Source organism: Hyalella azteca, unplaced genomic scaffold (genome assembly GCF_000764305.2).
Source record: "Hyalella azteca isolate HAZT.00-mixed unplaced genomic scaffold, Hazt_2.0.2 contig11898, whole genome shotgun sequence".
Taxonomy (NCBI): Eukaryota; Metazoa; Arthropoda; class Malacostraca; order Amphipoda; family Hyalellidae; genus Hyalella; species Hyalella azteca.
In genome coordinates this window covers 340,162-359,974 of record NW_025941874.1, presented here as the reverse complement: position 1 = coordinate 359,974, position 19,813 = coordinate 340,162, and the positions used below count along the sequence as shown (strand labels likewise).

The following is a 19,813-nucleotide window of genomic DNA, read 5'->3' as shown; positions in this document are numbered from 1 at the left end:
CTCAACTCTGTGATGCCGAAAGACCCGGATGAAAAGTTTTAATAAGGTTCAATTTGCCGATCTTCGGTTGCGATCTTTCGTCTACGCGTCACATTAAATCATCATACTTCCATGGAGCTGAAAGGCAGCGCGCTTAAAAGCACGAGATTCGATGAAAAATAAGTGGTGTCTTCATAGAATGCATTGCCTATTTTTTGTCAACTGCAGAAGTACAAGGAAAATTATATTCTATTTGAAAAGTATCCATAAAAATCATAATTTAAACTTTTCACATTTATTTTGATGTAGACCCGAAGTTAACACAAATACTTTCTGTTTCAGAGTCTTCAATTATTCTACTCTTTGAATTAATCTCTAGTCTCAGGGTAAAATTCAATTCAATTTTACCCGTTAACGGAATAACTAATTTTAGGTACAAATTAATAAAGAATTATTAACAGAATAATTAATTTAAGGACAAAATTAATAAAATTGAGAACAATTTTATTGAAAACCACGCAGTGCATTATGAGTTTGCTCACCTAAACCGCCAACAGAATTATTAATTTAAGGACAAAATTAATAAAATTGAAAATAATTTTTCGAAAACCATGCCGTGCATTATGAGTTTGCTCACGTAGACCGGGCGGCACACCGACCACATGATGATACTTTTGAGCGGCTACGGGAGCCGGGGTTTTTCATTTGGCGGCTTCCGCCTTAAAATCCTGCGTTCGAGTTACTGTTCTCCCTTATCTCGCCGTGAGCTGTAAAGAACTTTGCCAGTCATTTCCAGAAGCTGCACTTTCTTTGGAAACTTTAGAAGATTTTAGTGGAGTCTGTTGAAGCGAGCTTTTGCCTCGATGCCTCACCCGCGCTTTTTGCTCAACTTTACTATCTTACAAGTTCCGAATTAAATTATTTGAAGAGATGAAGACCGATCGTGTGACCTCGTTGATTCGCCAATTTCTTCCTACATCTGCGGCTCTCCGCAATTCTCGAGTTCGAAGTTGTTCCTTCTTGAAAATGTAATACATGTGAATTTTTCAGAATTTTTAAATATATGTCAATGAGACCAGTTTTATTTATTAAATATTCTGTGTATAGAGCGTAAGAGTGAAGCTATTTCAATTAGAACTATCAAAGAGCAATTACTTAACGGCATGAAGTATCGTGGATAGAAAGATGCTTCTAAAAAATACGCACATTAAAATTACAGGTATCAAATGTCCCATCATTTAAATAAAAAACTGCGGTGAATTTATACATTACGTTAATTTGATCAGCAAAATAGTCAGGCACGTTATTCTGTGATCCTTTTGTGGTTAAAAAGTAACGAATGATTGAATTTTAAAGATATACGTTGATTTCCAATGCGTAAGATGGCAATCTAACCAGTATGCGTGAACGGTAATACGGTATACAAGCTTTCTTGCACGTTTTCTATTCGTAATTTATTGATGTGATATATTTCCGAACTCTACGGAATTTCAATTTTAATACACAATCTCTCTTTAGCTTAATAATTTTTTTACTCGCGAGTCATCTACACATGATCATCGTTTGAACTTTAATCTCTGGTCAATGAGAACGACAAGACGCAAGAAATATAACTCAGTATACTCACTGCAGTGAGTGACAGAGAGCACATTTTCTCGTCGACGAAAACTTGAGGTCACGGACGGACGGACAGACGAACAGACGGACGGACAGACAGACAGACAGACGGAAATGGCGAGCACAATAGCGTATTTTTTCATAAATGAGAAAATGTGCTAAAAATTGTTCTCTGATTTTGCCAAGGAACGTAAAATTTCAGTCTTTATAGATATCAGAAAAGTCCTTGCACAACTCAATTTTGGGCCGTTCTTGCTGTGAAACCAGAGTCATCACCAAAGTTATTACTATGCAGTTAATTATTCTTGTTATGAAACCCCAGATTTCTGTCTGAACTCATTACAGCGACAGTTCTTATTGTGAAAACAGACTTGTTACACAATTTCTTATATACTTGGCTGTTATAGTTGTGATTAACTACTGGAAAGTTACTGTTGTGTAACTATAAACTCAGTCACTCTAGTTATCAACTGAAGTTCATTGATAGTGGTTAGGAATAATTCGATTTATGTCGGTAAAAAAATTTCAATTGATCCACGGGCTCTATTTGGCTGTCATATTTAATTTAATATTTAACATGCAGTATTTAAAAAAATATTTAATATATAAAATTGTTATTAACTAAATTTTAAAATTTTCAATTCGATTGTCGGTATCACGGTCGGCATCATCAAAATTTATTATTTACTTTGCAAAGACGAAGTGTATTTCTTCTGTATTAATTAATATAAAGTTTTTTTTCCTCGTTTTCATTTCAATTCATTGAAAGTCATCGAAAGCAAAAGCTGAAAATTTCTACTGCTTCAGTATAACCACTACACTGACACTGCTTCTATATATTTACATTCTACATTTATTCTCAAAATATTATTTCACAGCTTCCACGTGGGTTTCCGTAATCGAAATAATATTATTTGAGCTGCAACGAGTATGAACAGCGGGGTATTGAGATTGCAGATATTCCTTTAATAAACCGAATATATTCTGACAAACATCGTATGTCCTGTGCGAAAACAAAGCCTCTTATTTTGTTTGTTTTCTCTGTGCATGCATCATCACCGAGATTAATACTGGAAGTCAATTGTTTCCTGTTTTATAGTCTATTTGTAAAAAATATATCATTGATGTTAATTAATTACGTCGAGAACAATTTTTTTTAAAGTTGATGGAGCTATCGCAATTGGCATCGCCTGAACGTTTTTTAGGTTAACAATTAAGCTTCAAACAATTGGCAGCGATCAATTTGGCTTTGATTTATATGGACGGAATAATGGGTATTATAAAGCTATTTTATGGCTAAAATATTCCTTCATTAGGGATCAATGAGGCTGGCTTTTCGTCGCGGAAAGCGTGAACGTCCAACCCTTAAGTATGAAAAATGGAACTTCATTTGCATTCTAATTTTCTCGGATTTTAGTTAGGATATTATGGCTTGGAAATGAACTTGGCACGCCGGCGACTCGAGTGTCTGAATTTATGAAGGGGAAACCACAGGACGACCGTCGTGCGCTTCCTCGGCTTGCTTTAAAAGGAAAAGTCTGCTACGACGCTACACTCAGAGAAATTGGTCAGCTCTTGTCCAAATAACGATGAACTTTTTGCTCTTGTGTGAGATTTCCTGACCAAGTTTAACCCGACAAAATGGTGTAGCAGTATTACGTGAAAAAATGTGTTAGTATTTGGAAAATTCGATTTATACATTTCTTTAAATGAATTTTCTTACATTTTACCATGAGTCCGTAGGTTAAAAATTGTGAGGCACAATTATGAGGGACGTGTGAGGGGTAACTAGGAGGGACGTGTGAAGGGTGACTATGAGGGACGTGTGAGTGGTGGCTCTGAGGGACAACTATGAGAGACGTGTGAGAGACGAATATATGAGACGTGCGAGGGAATGACCAGGTGGCACTCACGAGTATCTCTTTAGCTGTTATTAAGCTCTTAACATATTACCAAAGACCATTTCATTGTAGAATACGCGAATCCGAAATAGGTTTATATTTTCAAGGACTTAATTGTGCATATGTATTTTGTTTCTATTTGGTTGATCAAACAATATTCATCATAAATTCTAGTCGAAATAGTAAGAATTGAAATAATTTACCTCACATCAAAGTCGAAAGATCCTGTGAAGAGCAAACGAGCTCTGCTGTGCATTCAGATGCAAAAGTTTTAAAAAATTCTTTTCCCACTTTTAGTCAATATCCCTTCCAACAATTATGAAAAGACCTGATGCCGTTGGTATTTCTGTAACAGCATACACATTATTCACTCTATTTTCATAACGTTGTTCCTGTGAAGTTTGCCAGTTTTTTCATTTACCTCGACGCGGTCACATCACTGACGTATAACTCTTGCCAGATGCGATGTGAACTGATAGGAAGCTTTTGCACGTGCAATTTTATAAAAAATTTCAATCAGCTGGATTAAGAACCAATCAATCAACAACTCAATTTAATGGATCAAATGGACTTGTAATGAAAAGTTGTTCAATTCTGTAATACGCTGCAGTTCATGCATGTACTCATTGCTGAGTTTAATCATACATTTACTCTTGCATTTGTTGGTTTAACAGCTCCGTACAGATGCTATCCGTCAATCTTTCAATAAGCGAGGAAAGTCTCGGCCGATATTCGGGACTTGCACTTGAGTTTTGCTGCCACTTTGTATTTTATGAACATGAAGCTCAGTTCCCCAGCGACTTCATAATCTCTTTGTAAAAAGAATGATCGATGACTTTCATAAATTCTCGCGAACGCCGATGTTGTCTTTGGAATCTAAACGCAGGCATGAAGAATGGCTTAGTTGCGAGACGGCTGCGCTACGTTGCGACGCTCAGTTTTTGGTCGTTAGAGAAGCGTAGATGGTTTGGTAACGCTTCAATGAAGCTCTTCTTTATGGTCCTGGACTCATTCTCTGTGCAATGGAGTTCTCGACTTCAAACAGAGCTAAAGTATTTCAGTTCTTTGTGTACTGACAAGAAGTTTAAAATTTAGCCTTATGCATTGAAATTTATCTCTCTATGATGAAATTTTTTATTATTGAAAAAAAAGTAGACAAATTATGTTGAAAAGACTGTGGCTTTGCCCTCCTCGTCAAATTTTTTTTATTGACAATAATGGGTATATGTACGGATAAGGACCTTACACAATTAAAGATGCTGTGTCTTAGTAATTGGGTGTTTTTCGTGTGTATTGTAAAACCAAATTACTTGTATAATAAGCTGTGCGAAACTTTACACACTTGACAATCGTATTACCAAATAATACCGAATAGCATTTAAGCTAGGCGCTTTGCTAGACTTATCCCCACAAATATCTACTTGCTATAGGAAGTGCAGTCATTAAGCCGAAAAACAAGAGTCATTTGCATAACAATCAGCAGGAAGCGGGCTGGCTTGTTGTCTAATAGGCTGCTGGAGAATGGGTCTGCCAACTAACATGGAAACGCTAGCTTTACTGCCCCATACAAGTGCCCTGAACAGCGCTTTACTCATTTTTATGTTTTGCACTACAACGCTTGCTTTTCTAAGTTTATAATTTAAATAATATCATTTATTACTCACATTAGAGATTATACATTAGAACGCTTATGATTGAGAAATAGGCCTATAAATATATAATATTATGAGACAGTTATAAAATAATCACGAAAAGACACGAGCGAACATGAGTATTTTTTGAAATCCGGTTTTTTCCAATATTTAGGATGGTAGCTGACATTTAATACAGATTTTGTTGCCCCTTAAAAAAAAAATCTCAGCAAATTCAAAAATTCAATACACAAAAAGTTTCGTGGATCAGTTTGATTATAACAATGTCGTAATAACGAATTCAATGCCAAGCCCGATGAATTCTCAAGATCCGCTACTTTACTGCAGGATAAGGACTAAAGTGGACAAAAATAGCACGAGCATAATTATAAATTAAATGTTACTAAATATTAAGAACTTACAAGGTATATACAGACATGCAAAACCATGTATATATAATTGCATAATGCTTAATTATGCAGTTATGCATAATTGCATAGTATATCCTATGCATTATGCATAAAATAATTGTACGCTGTATTTGCAGGTGCAAGCATATACATGCAAATGACGTTGAATTAATGAAACATATTTTCAATGAAATAATATTTATTTCACGTGAACGTTTGGCAATGAAATGTTCTGGCCATGACGACCAGAATTGAGCTTCAATGAGTGCTTGTAAAAAAAATCATATGACTTAATATAAGCGCTTCTGCTGTGACAATAAACTGTCTTGTAATAGGCACTTAACCGTCGCGTGTTCTACACGTTAACAACGCGTGTTAGTCACGTAATCTTTGCTTATTGGTCGCGAAATAGCAGCGAAATCTACTTGAAATCGCCGCGTAATCAGTATAAAATCACCATAAAATTGGTATGAAATCACAGTGTAATTGGTTTAAATCACCGTGTAATTAGCCTGAAATCACGTGCAATTGGCATGAAATCGCCCTATAATCGGCATGAAATCGCCGTGTAATCGGTGTGAAATCACCGTGTAATCGGGATAGAATTACAGTAGACCAATTTCCCATGATGCTGGTCGTCCTATTGCAATTGTTGCGCACGTGATTACCTTCTCGGCTGTAGTGCAGACCTTCTCTGGCCTTGTAGTAATATTTAGAATGAGCCGTATGATGTATTCGTATCTGTACACTATACACGATACGAATACATTTAATTGCAACAACAACCATGATATAGCGGTTATCATGCAATTTTTAAGTGTCTATGCAAAATAACAATTTCAAATTCCATTATTTACCGAAAGCATCTGGGAAATTGTCGATACCGATATCATGTGAATTTGCTAATTTACTACCATACCTTTCATGTTACTATAAACAAACTCTTCTCTCTCTCTTCTTCGTCTTAGTACAGTGAATACTCCATTGCTTAAGAAAAACCAATCTCCTGCCTATGCTCTCGGAAAAAATATTGAAGCAAACAGATCTTACCCATTATATATCAGGTTTATCATATAGAACGTAGGTCATGGCTGCCCAACGTATTATATTCTAGTTTACGGCTAAAAACTATAATATTTTGCGTCGTTGTTCTAAAAATTTTTAATTAATTAAATTTTTTCAAATGTCATATTCATTTTGTGGCAAACCAGAATCCATGATTTGCAGTTTCTTAATACATATATAAAACAGAATTACATACAGAATTTAAATCCAGAGCTCGGTCCATTGCTTGATTGAGATTCCAAAATTTGCACGAGTTATAAGGAAAATTCCTCGTATTGCAATCAAATGGAGCTCCGAACAAGCATAGCATGCCTCCTATTTTTCATGGCTTCTGAAGCGTATTACGAATTCAATCATGCACCAAAAACTCTCACATCCATTAGAGCAATTGTAATGTCCCATTCGCAACTCAGTGTCAGTCATCCTTCATCTGCCTCATGAGTATCATTAAAGATCTATCAAGACGATGCGTTTCAACTCTGAGCTTGGCTGTGTTCTCACCAAAAGCTCGTTTCTTCTTTTTTCTCATAGCGGAATTTAGAGGCAGTTTGGAGTTGGTCTTCCTTCTGCTTGCGTAATCTTGGCTGTCAGCGCCGTAATTGCTGCCGTTCTGATTCTTGCCAGTCTGAGAACGTTGACTAATGCACCTGAAATCTAAGAAGAAGAAATGAATCCTCGAGGAAGTTGGCAAGAATGGACGGTTGTGACTACGCGATCTTGTTTGCAAATGAACTTATGTCGCAGGAAAGAGTGCGGGTTATGCAGTCTGCTGCAGAGAATAAGCTGGAAGTGTACCAGTCCGCTTCAAATTCAAATGGAGTGAAATTCTTTTTTTTTGTGTGTGTGTGAAATAATCGTGGATAATTGTTATTTGGGCTAATTGAATTCTCACTAATACTGTGATTTTGCACTTCTTTTTTTGGACGTATTTGATCTTTATTGTTTTCCTCTACAGTGAAATCAATCAATTTGCTCAACAACAAGTCATTTTTTAAATGAAACCTTCACAGCACGTTGCGTCCAGTAGCTCGTTTGTTGATGACGACGTGTGTATTTTACAGTTTCAGTAGCAATATGACAAACGCTCTCTCATTCCAGCCACATTGTACAAGTCATGCAGCACCTGCGTAACATCCCTGAACTTATGCATCGCTTAAATTACCAAAGCTTATTAATGATTGATTGCTGTGATAAAAATGTTAGATTTTACGTTCAGAAAATAAACGGATAATCATTTGACATCGATTTGATTTTTCTTATAGGTCGGAAACAGAGCGGAAGATCGAATCTCCATTTAGTGTTTACTAATAAACAGTGACTAGATAAAAGAGAAACATCGAAACCTATCAAAAATGCATCAAATACATCGCAATTATTGACCTTACTATAAGAAAATAATTTATTCCAGTGAATCAGATTTTATACAATAAAGTTATTTGAAGATATGATAATTTTTTCCATTTACGCAACATTGTAGTAATTTTTGCATTATCGTGATCGCTTAGTTTTTAATTCATTTTTAAAATTAACTTTACATTTTTATCTACTTTCCATATTTTCTATTCACTTTGCAATTATTTCCATGCACACAAGCATACATTTTGAGTTTTCTTTTTTATATTGAATTTATTCTCGTTCTCTTATGAGACGTGGAAATTAAAGATTTGGGAGTCACTTCAATCAGATGATGTTTTATTGTTCAATGTTATATCATAATTTTCGATTGTTTTTAGCTAAAATTGCTGTATTTACCAATTTCAGAAGGATAAGAAAATGATCGAACATCTTACGTTAGCAAGAGCCCGGAACCTGAATTATTTCGGGTCCTGTTCACCAAACTTCCCGTTTGCTCAAATGTTTCATCTTTACAGAAGGAACCGAAAATTTCCTTCAAAAATAGCTTGGCATTGCATAGCGGGCGGCGTTCTGCTTAAGCTAATGAGATTAAGACTAGGCTACACGAAATTTAAATACCTCTTAATGGGATTACTCGGAGTCTCGCAGGCTCTTGGGCTGACGACGACTATCTTCTTCTGCGACGTTATAGACAAATGACTTCGCGGCAACGACTTGTCGCCTTCAAGACGAGCTTCGCACGTAATTCTTCCAGACTGGCATGAATTCACGAAGTTCTAGCACGCACTAATGCAACTTCCTCACCAGTTTGTTTGGGATACGTCTAGATGAAAGCATTTATTATTTAAACTACCTATACCAAGAAACTCAAGGAATATTTATTCTCACTTGTGTACTTCCTAATACAGCAAATATGGGTACTACTGATCAAACTTCTAACTGAAAAACGTATATTTTATTGCTAAGTACAAATAAAATGCTGCCGATTCTTCTTATTGCTGGATCCGTTTCAGATATCTCAAATCTTGATCTGTGTTCATGATCATAGTGTAGTGCTGCAGGAAGTCCAATTCCAAAAGTGCATCAAGATTCGGTCTTGTGTTACTTGCAATACACTCAACTTAAGGTAAAAAGTCGGTCTTCCATGCCTTATGAATGATTGCGCTTTGCGCACCGAAAACTCGTGTTTTATTTCAAGCGTCCGGAATAACTTTTTCGGCTGACAACCGCGGCTTATTAATGCCATCATCAAATCCTGACGATCTGTGTAGATGATGCCAGTTACTTTATTGACAATCGTCGGATGATCTTTTAACTGTCACGAAATAAAATCTGGGGACATTCTAAGTTTATTTATTTATTTCGCGTCTCGGTGAAGGCATAATTAAAACGACCTCTTCAGTTCGCCAATGCTACGACTGTGGCAAAAACCCATTTAATTTTTTCGGTACCACAGCAGTCATGACAATTGCCCCAAGGGTTTTATTTTGGTATCGAGAGGCATGCCATTGTCCATTGATATGTTCATATTCAAATTTTTGGTAGCACGGTGCGGTGACTCAGTAAACTTTTCTAGCTTCATGGCACATCAACGAGTAGCTTCACTTTCATGAGGTGTTCCTTTAACACGGCTTAATTCCATTTAAATGTACATTGAGCTACATTACTTCTCAAATGAGAAATTCGGCAGATTTGGGGAGATTATTCCGATGCCAGTTTCAAGAACCATATCTACTAAATTATAAAGACTCGACGAATTTATATGCTGCAAAAAATTTTCCTCAGAAACAATTTTGGCTTGTTCATGTTATTTCAAGGTAAACAGTAAATATTTCTGGTAAACAAAGCCTTGCTCTCAATGAGTTTCTTGCAAAGAGGTATATAGGAAAAGTTTGATGAACTTTCATAAGAATTTTTTTTTTATTTTCTTGACTAAAGCTGATTGTTTGCATATATTTTCTAGTCTTCTAAACAATTTTGCACCTCATAACCACTAGCTCCAGAAACTACGAATACCATCAGCATTAACTCTCATTACTTCAAATTTAATTCAAAATAAAACTCTACCAATAAGTACATCTAAAAAGTGTGATGTTGTGGTTATCATCGTGTCCCGATTTTGCCGCGGCAATTTTTTTCCTTGTAAATCGGTGGCTTCCTTGACAAACACGTCGCTTTAGTGCGCTACTCTCTCTTCCATGTTGACAAACTCGATGGCAAAGTGTAGAAAATTCGCAACAACAAAGCGCTCTTTGGAGCTTGACGTAACACATTTGCATCAAGAGCAAAACGTCAGGAATAAGAGTTACTGTGCAGCATCCCGGTTTAGTATTCACAAGTGACTGAGAGAGCCGTCAGACTGTCATGGCGGCGTCCGAAACAAACGAGCATCGGATAGGGGCTAACAATAGAAGAAGGCTGCCCGAATATGCGCTTCTCTGACGCTAGTCTCCTACCACGCATTTATTAAAACCATAAAACTGCTCACGCTTTCAAATTACGACATGTGAATCTATGCATATTGTTTCCGCGGTACAAAGACGTGTCAGCTATACGGCACAGTTCTGTACGAGCTTATACATGGCGCTCTCAGAGCTGCGACAAGAATGACAACAAAGCAACCTTGCTACATGCCAAGGCATTAATAAGCCTAATAACAAGACAACATTTCACTTATTCTTCGCCATGACGCTGTCCCGTACTGTAGCACAGGATGTATTTTGATGTATCAGCAGCAAAACCAAATTCTCGCTCGCGTGAATGTGAGAAAATAATAACATCAAATTTCTCATGAGTCTTGCGCGTTTTATTTTCATTATTCGCGTATTTTTAGAAGATTCGGATTGAGTTGGGTTTTCAAACCCCACGTGTAATCTCGACCGATTTCAGCACGAATTATTGAATTCTAGTAAATAAATTAGTCATTGGTTAAAAATATCAAAGAAGTTTGCATCACAAACCTTATTCATTGCATTTTTCTATTGAAAGTGCAAATTTCTTGGTGTAATTATTTTTGCTCAATTGATATTCTCCTCTAAAAGGTACTTTAGCGATAAATTCAAGTGAGACATTTATGTCAAACTTATCTTTAGCCTAAGCTTTTGTTTTCATTTCTATCATTTGATAACTTATATCGCCAATTCACTCGCAAAATAAATCCAACAAAGTTCTCAATATTCCCACGAAAGAAGTTTTCAAAGAAAATGTATCTAATTTTTTAGAAATTTCTTTACCTTCAAATTCTTAATCGTTAATCATAATTCTGATAATTACTTTATTACTTTTGAAAATGTGAGCCGTGTTGAGAAGAAGCTTGTATAGAAGATCTTGTATCGAATCACCATCACTGCGTGAATTATCTTCATTTTATGACAGTAACTTTGCATTGATGAGACATTGTGTATTGAAATTACATACATTACTATACATACATACTATACTAGTTATAAATTACTTTGAATAACTAACAATAACACGATGCAAGATCACACAAAACAAAACGAAAGAGTTATTGCATCAAGACAGTACCACTTATAATGCGTCTGGCATTGTGCCATGACCGTGTCAATGTATGCATCTGGGTACTTACCGAGACAACGTCACTACATGCATTCATTTTGCCAAGTCGGTGACACGATGCATAAATATTACTCATATGAATTTCACACTTGATTTATTTTATTTATTTTTCATGTCCTGTTTAAGCTATTATATTTCTTCAGTGATTTCCGATATACATTTATTACGAGAGAATTTTCTGAAAATATAATTGGGAATGTCTCAGTCGATGTGTATACTCGAGTCGCCTCGTCATAAATATTTTTGCATTATAACTTAAATTTTGTAAATTTTGTAAACAAATAATTTTCCTCGCAAATTTCGATTAGAAACAAATTTTCCTTCTTCATTTTCTGAAGCGTTATATCCACTTGTGAGAGATTCCACTTTCGGATCCACTTTTGGCAACTCATTTCAGTCACTTCAAGAAGACGACGCATGGGGTGTCACAATTAAGGCTATTGAGGCCAAGTTGAATGGCTTGAAATCAAAGTAAAATTATTTCATTTCAGTCGTAATAGCGACTTTATGTTAGTCCCCCATACAGTATTTTAGAACATTACACTACGACACTGAATATATGAAAATAATTTTGCGAGTTAAATTTTTTAATTCAAATTATTACTTCTCTCCCTTGCGTAGCTTTGTAATTTCTGTTATGCTGCTTACATTGATTAAGGCATATGCAAAAATTTTCACCGAATATATATACGGAATATATTTCGCTACCGAATATAAAATTCATAAAGAATATATTTAGGTACCGAATAAATTGTCGCCGAATATTTATAAATACATATTTTTATACTAAATATTTACACCCGTGCTCCTGACAGTAAATCAAGTTCAAGAATAGTTTGTTCATGGCATTTACAATGAATTTCGGTAAATTACAAATAATCTCCTGAAATGTATAAACAATCGAATGTCTGATTACAAATATATAGTAACTGAACCACAAGCGGCCACACATCTTATTTAGTCTCGTAGGCGGTCGTGTGCGCGTTATCGGCGTGCTATGCATGATTTACTTGGAACCTGACGCTAGGCATAGGAGTCACGCTTGGCTTCGTCGATGCTACGTCGATGATTCACCGGCGTTTCGTTCATGCGTCCAGAACTTACCACTATCGAATCACTAGCACCGCGTATCCCTTCTTTCCAGTTTCTGGTTGTCGCCGTCAAATGTTAATAAATAAATAAATAAATAGCCAGATAAACTGTTATAACGTTCAATCACATTTACTCTGACCATCGGGGTTTATGATATAGATTACTGCGGCACGTCGTCTAACATTTCAAGTCAACTAATAAGAACTTGTGACATGATCGATAACGAAGTTTATAAGTTCGCACTACCTTGTTAAGAAACGCGTCCAGATCCTATATATTCCCACATCCTTGTTAGAAACTCGTGCACCGATTTTATTTATTGATAACCCCAGATCGCAGGTCGTCCTTCGATTTTATATATCTGGTGCGCTTATATATTCTCACATCCCGGTTACAAACTCGTGCTCCGATATTATGAATACCAACACTCCAGGTATAAACGCAAGCCCCGATCTCATATATTCCCACACCCCAGTTAGAAACTTGCTCACTGATCTCATGTCTCCCACACCCCAGTTAGAAAGTGGTTCATCGTGCTCATATATTCCCATACACCTCAGTTAGAAGCTCGTGCACCGATCTCATAAATCCCACACCCCAGTTACAAACTCTGTACCGATCTCATATATTCTCACACCCCAGTTACAAACTCTGCACCGATCTCGTATATTCCCACACCCCAGTTACAAACTCTGCACCGATCTCATATATTCTCACACCCCAGTTACAAACTCTGCACCGATCTCGTATATTCCCACACCCCAGTTACAAACTCTGCACCGATCTCGTATATTCCCACACCCCAGTTAGAAACTCGTGCACCGATCTCATATATTCCCACACCCCAGTTAGAAACTCGTGCACCGATCTCATATATTCCCACACCCCAGTTAGAAACTCGTGTACCGATCTCATATATTCCCACACCCCAGTTAGAAACTCGTGCACCGAGCTCATATATTCCCACACCCCAGTTAGAAACTCGCGCACCGATCTTCCTAGATTAGCGACCGTCAGGACACAGTGCTAATGCATATCATTTACTCCTGTTGAACACGCCGCATTACTGAAGGATATGATGGCATGGTCCTGACATGATTAATATACCCGTACTTCAGCCAGCCAATTTCAATGGATCATAAGTCGGTAATGCAGCGCGGGGCTCGGATGATGAACTTCAAAGCGCTTCAAGAAATCGTTCATTAAGTCAGTTTGAGAGCCGCTGTGATCGAGAGGCCCAGTCACTCAACCTCAAATGAGGCTTCACATTAACTCAGCTTGAAAACTTCAAATTCTGATCCTCCCGATATAGCATAAAGTAACAATTCATATCTATGTTGGTGATAATGTGGGAAAAATTGAATTTTGACTGCTGATTTAGTCAAGGTTCAATTTCGGTTAACAAAAAAGTGTGAAACAATTTATTTTTGGACGTCAACAAAATATTTTCCAAATAATACTCAACAATTTTGGTCTATCATGGATATCGAAAGTGTTATTTATTGCAATTTCGTAGGGTCTTAATGTAGCATATTTATTCATACATTCTTTCTGTAAGTTAGATTTGATTTACGAGCGAAATATTTCGATAATTTAATTGCCTTACATATTGTATATTTATAATTATTGCAATTAGTCTTGGCATCATTATTAAAAAATATTAGAAATTGAAAGGTTTCCCTGCTATAAATTATAATTCCACTTTCCGAAACTATATTGTGGGATCGAAGAATTTCTATAAAGTTCTTTGGAAACTTGATTACTGAAAAGTCGCTTAAGCCGAGGTCTCAGCAATGCTTTTTCACTGTGTCCGATCATAAAATTATTTCATTATATATCTTGAGGTACGAATCGAAAGTTTTACGCGTCTTCACTGATACAGAACTTGCACTATCTCAGGAGTAAGTATTTACATTTAACCAGTCAGCTATTTCGCTTTGATGTATATTTTCATGTTTTTAATATTACTTCGCATTCATTTGCCGATGCATAATTTTCTTCTCTACCTCAACAATTTTCTTCTCTACACAATAAAAATACGTTTACCTTTAAATCAGAAACGTAAAAACCTTTAAATCAGATAAAAAATACTTTACCTTTAAATCAGATATAAATGCGTTTACCTTTAAACTCCCAAAAGAATGTTCTTCGTTAACCAAAACTTATTAACGAATGAAAAAATATCTGAATTCAACAAATTAAAACATCTTTCAAAAACGCATACGTTCGAAAAAAACGTAAGCCAACAACTGTACATTAAGTAGAAAAACACTTGAAACTTTCAAACTAATGTAAAGTTAGCGTTAATTGATATTTGTTGCTATTTGCATGCAACGATTACTAGTTCACACAAATCCTCTTTAACATTATAACAAATATACCGACTGGTAAGCGAACATATAATGTCCCAGCAAGTTTTTTTTTTCACACATGCCACGCATCAGTTTCCATTGACTGCGTTCACCACTAAACTAAGCGCTCAGGGACTATGAAATTCTTTGAAAGACATCAGGTCGGTTGATTAAAACTTTTATTTTCGGACATGAAAAAACTTTATGTGCCAGAGTTGATTGCTACCACCGGGAATGAGATGTAAATTGAATGGGTAACACTGTAACTGTTACTCGCCCACTTTAGTCAGTATCCTGAGTAACGGAACCCTATAAACTGTTAACTCGTCCTATTCCGACATTGTACTGAACTTGTGGAACTTTATGAACTGAACTCGTCCGATTTCGACGGTATACTCACTAACGAAACATTATACACTGTTGACTTACTCACTTCAAACAAAACATTGAGCTACTGAACCATATTTACTGTTGGTTCGCTCACTACAGACAGTATACTGAGCAATATAAACTATTGGTTTGCTACCTACAGACAGTGTATACTCTGTCTCTTATACACATCTAGATGTGTATAAGAGACAGATTGTACCTTGATCTTGTACTATTGTACCTTGATCTTGTATTATTTTACCGTGATCTTGTACTATTGCACCGTGTGATACAGCGAATTGTTGTGAGCAGGTGGAGGCAGAAGGGCTGACGGGCAACATCAGCTTCACGGAGAGTGGCCGACGTCAGGGCTACTCGATGGACGTCGTAGAGATGGGCGTTGACAGTCAGCTCGTGAAGGTCAGTACGTCGTCTCATGGAGGCAGCATCTCAAACACTAGAGTCATGTATAGCACCAGAGTCATGTATAGCACCAGAGACAACTCTACTGAGTTGAGTTGATACTGAGTACTGCTGATTATTTCTTACTACTCTATTGATTAGAGTTATTATTGTCAACACCACTTGGTGTCGTTTGATTCATGTTTGCTTTATGTGTCGTTTAGTTCTGTTATTTTAAGAACTCCTGAGGCCCAAGTCGCTCCGTTTTTTTTAAGTTATTCCAAAATTAAGCCTTCGATTACCTGAAAAAAAAACAGTGATCGCCAGGCAAAAAATTTCATTTTACTATGGATAGAGAATATAAGTTGAACGGAATCGACATTCATTATTATTTTAAATGTTGCAAAATTATAAACTGTGTGATTAATTTTACTAGTAAACGCCCCGTTTATTTTATAAGAAAGAATCTATCGCCATGCAATTAATCTTTTTTGTTAGTCTTGCATCTCACTAATTAGTCTTTTTTGTTAGTCTTGCTGAATCGCAAATCACATTGTAAGCACAAAAAATCTAAACTATGTAAAGTGTCATATGTTGCTTTAAATAACATGTAATAGTTCTATGTATTTTGCCGCTTCCCTACGTTGTCAGGCATAGTAAACTACTCGATTTTTCCCCTTACTTGTTCTTCCGGGTTCAATGCTAGCTGTATGAAGTGGATCGCAGATCCAACTGTGAAGTAGAATTATCATTTAGAGAATCTAATCCCTCAGTTATGTTGGTTTTAAAGATTTAATTACGTTATCTAGTTACTAGAATTTTCTTTCAAGTTTTACCCGATGAACTTAAAAATTCGTATCCGTCAAATGCTATGAAATTCGACAGTAATTTTCTAATCCCGTTTCCCAATTTCACTTTTTAAAAAAAACATAACATCTACATGATTTACTTGTGGTTTCCATGCAGCTAGTCAACTGTCACCAAATTCTAAAATACCATAAACTTGTATTTCAGATATGACATATTTATTTAGATTCTTATTTTTTAGATTTAGACATATTTAGATGGATTCTAGAATTATTTTCCCAAGCCTCCTCGCTATTTTCTCTGTTGGCTTCTCATTCACATACAAACGCTCGCGAAGTGCGAGGCGACGAATGCCAATGAACGATGTCAGCTTAACTGGGATGGCAAAACAAATGAAGGCTGCAACTCATGCATACGCGAGGGCCAACCTAGTCTTGCTCACAAATTTAAATGGAGTTAAGGAGTTTAATTGAGAAAGGGAAGGAGTTCAATTGAGAATAGGAAGGAGTTCAACTGAGTGGAATTGATATATTAGTTTGCAGTATGAAAATAGACTTCTCACGGCTCAAGTTGACTTGCAGACAAATCAAGCATTGATTTTAAAATTGTCTTCAAAAAATGTGGCCTTCACATAAAACTGTTACGGCGAGTGTAGATTCCAGATTGCAACGACGTTTGATTTTAATGAATTGCGATTGAAAACACGGATTAACGATTACTTCAAAGTCAAGTTAAAATAGAATTTCGGAGAACTTATTTCATTAAACATGTTGGTATGAAATCGGCACCTGCTTCCGTCTAGTAATACAGTGCGAAAAATAATTTATTTCGTTTTGTTGTGTTTGAAATACACTAAAATTCATGTTTTCATTCAAAATTCAATGATTACAGTTCATGAAGTATTACTCGACCCATTTTTGAATCAAATATTTTATATTTTATTGTTAACTAGTTAAAAATTTTACTATTGATACTTGGATGAAATTTCTTGGATATTGGTCCTTTTTTAAACAAATAACTTATCGTAAATGGAAAAATGCGTATCATCAAATCTAGTGTGTTTCTAAACTTTAGAAATACATCATGATATTTTACTCATGATTCTTTTGCAGTTTGATCTCAACTTCCACTATTTCTATGGTTAAATGAACGCTGATACAAATTTGTGTTGAATAATTTCTTGCTTTTAATAAATTTGTGTCAATTTAAACATTTACATCTCGGAAAAGAATAAGTGTCCTCACCCGACCGAGTTAGTGTTGATATTATATGGTGTTGCGTCTAATGATCAAATTTTGTCAAGTTTATGTAATAAACTGTAAAATTTTTCTCGTTTGCAGGTCTTTGAGGTCTAATGGAATAATATTCGTAACCCCTACTCTAGAGCTATTTCTGACTTTGAATCGCAATATGCAGTGTTATAAGATGAAAATTTGAAACTGGCGTAGGTGGAACACCACAAATCTGTCAAAGTCTAATGGAGGAACGTCGTAAAGAAGCTTTGCCTAAGAGGATCTACTTTTTCTGCCCTGTGCTAAAATACTACAACATTTTAAACCGTAGAGCATTTAATGAATAAATATAGACCTTATTATATGACGGGTGCTAGCAGCTCGTCACCCGCTCGTGAAGGCAATGGGAAAAAATTCCTTGACTTGCGTGCCTATTTAATAATTCTTGCGAATAATAAGACGCATGCCAAGAGTGTGACTTAATGCACATGCAATGGGACGTTAAGTTGCTTCTCATCGTTTAGGGGAGGAAAAAGCAGATTCTCAATATTGGATCCTGCTTTGGGTCTAATTTTTGATTCGGTATTAAATCAGTTTCATCGTGAAGAAAATCGTCTTGCATTAGAACTGATTGATATAATTTATTGACATATTATTTTGCAATATGTTCTGTATTTCATTACATATTACCCTCTCAAACCCAATTTGCATTACCGAAGTCTCATTTAAACTCACATCAATCAGTTCTAAAAGAGCAAATAGTAATCCTCAGTAACGTTATAAACCAGAGTTTCCAGAACCAATCAATTTTTGGTAATAGGATTATCAGTAATTTTTGTAAATTTACTATCCTCATAGCGTATAATACCTTTCCTTATCAAATATCTTTCTTTAATTCACCATTATAGGGTCTGTTTCAGTCCGGATGCAATTTCCTTCACTCAACAGTTTTTGCCAGACATCAGCCTAAACCTAAATATTTACGATGAACCAAAACATTTCCAAACGCATAAAAATTACTACCTTACATAAGAAGTTGTTGTTGTTTTCCATTCGTATTAAGGATGATAATAGCACAACTATATAAGCCTTCCCTTTGCGTGTGTGTTTGACTGGCGCACTGTGGGAACTGTTTTCATAGCTAAGAAATTTGCTGCAATAAAATATCTTGGACGGTGGTGAGATCAATATGTTTTTAATGGCGTGTTTTGTTTCTTCCTTTTGGTGATTTTTTTGTCTGCATTCACGTTGACTTTAAACAAGACTTGTGCTACTCTCCGCTCTGTCAAGAGACGATGAACGATGAGAGGCTTGCTGAGACTCCAGCCGCGTCTAAGTGGCAAACTTTATCACTTAAAAGATAACTTAAATCCGGAGACTATACAAATAGCCCAAACAAATGTCCCCGTCAAAATGAGCTGCCGAGTTCTTGAAAAAGTGCAGTAATGGGGCCATCTTAGCTTCAAAAAGCCAGTTTTATTAAGGGGATATATTTACTGCTGGTGATTATGCGTTGCGTCGCATGATCTTATTTTTACTATGAACGTTAAAAATTGGTTGGCTCATATTCACGCGCGAAAAAGAGTTGTTCCGAAAAGATTTAATCCTTATAGAGTCATTTATTTCAGAAGAAAGTTGTTGTCAAGAGCAGGTCAAAATCTAAAGCTGAACATATTCTAGTTGAATGATTTCATACAACAACGAGAAAGATTATATCACTAGTAAAGTTATTTATTGGCCGGAAATATATTGCTTTGCTTGGAAAAGAACTCAGAGATTTCCTGTGGAATCAATCATCATTGTGTTTGAGGATCTCACATATCTTACTCGCGTAAAATGAGGCACTGGAAATGAAGATTATATGTGAGCAAAAATATAACTCGCTGCCACGTAAAATGTTTATTTCTAGGGCCGATTAATATAGCGGTTTCGGCGTTTATTAGGCCGTATAGGCCTGTCGCCGATTTTTAACATTGTAGAATATTACCATTTATTTACAATGCCATCATTTTTTTAAACACA

At 36.0% G+C, this 19,813-nt stretch overlaps 1 protein-coding gene across 1 annotated transcript in view; it reads left to right on the top strand.

Moving 5' to 3' along the window:
* The first annotated feature begins 15,688 nt into the window (after nucleotides 1–15,688).
* LOC108683079 (glutamate receptor 4) overlaps nucleotides 15,689–19,813 on the top strand; it is a 64,688-nt gene continuing 60,563 nt past the window's right edge. The window contains exon 1 of the mRNA XM_018172359.2: nucleotides 15,689–15,770. Within this exon, the coding sequence (XP_018027848.2) occupies nucleotides 15,729–15,770 (42 nt within the window). The 5' untranslated portion in view covers nucleotides 15,689–15,728. The remainder of the gene's footprint in view (nucleotides 15,771–19,813) is intronic.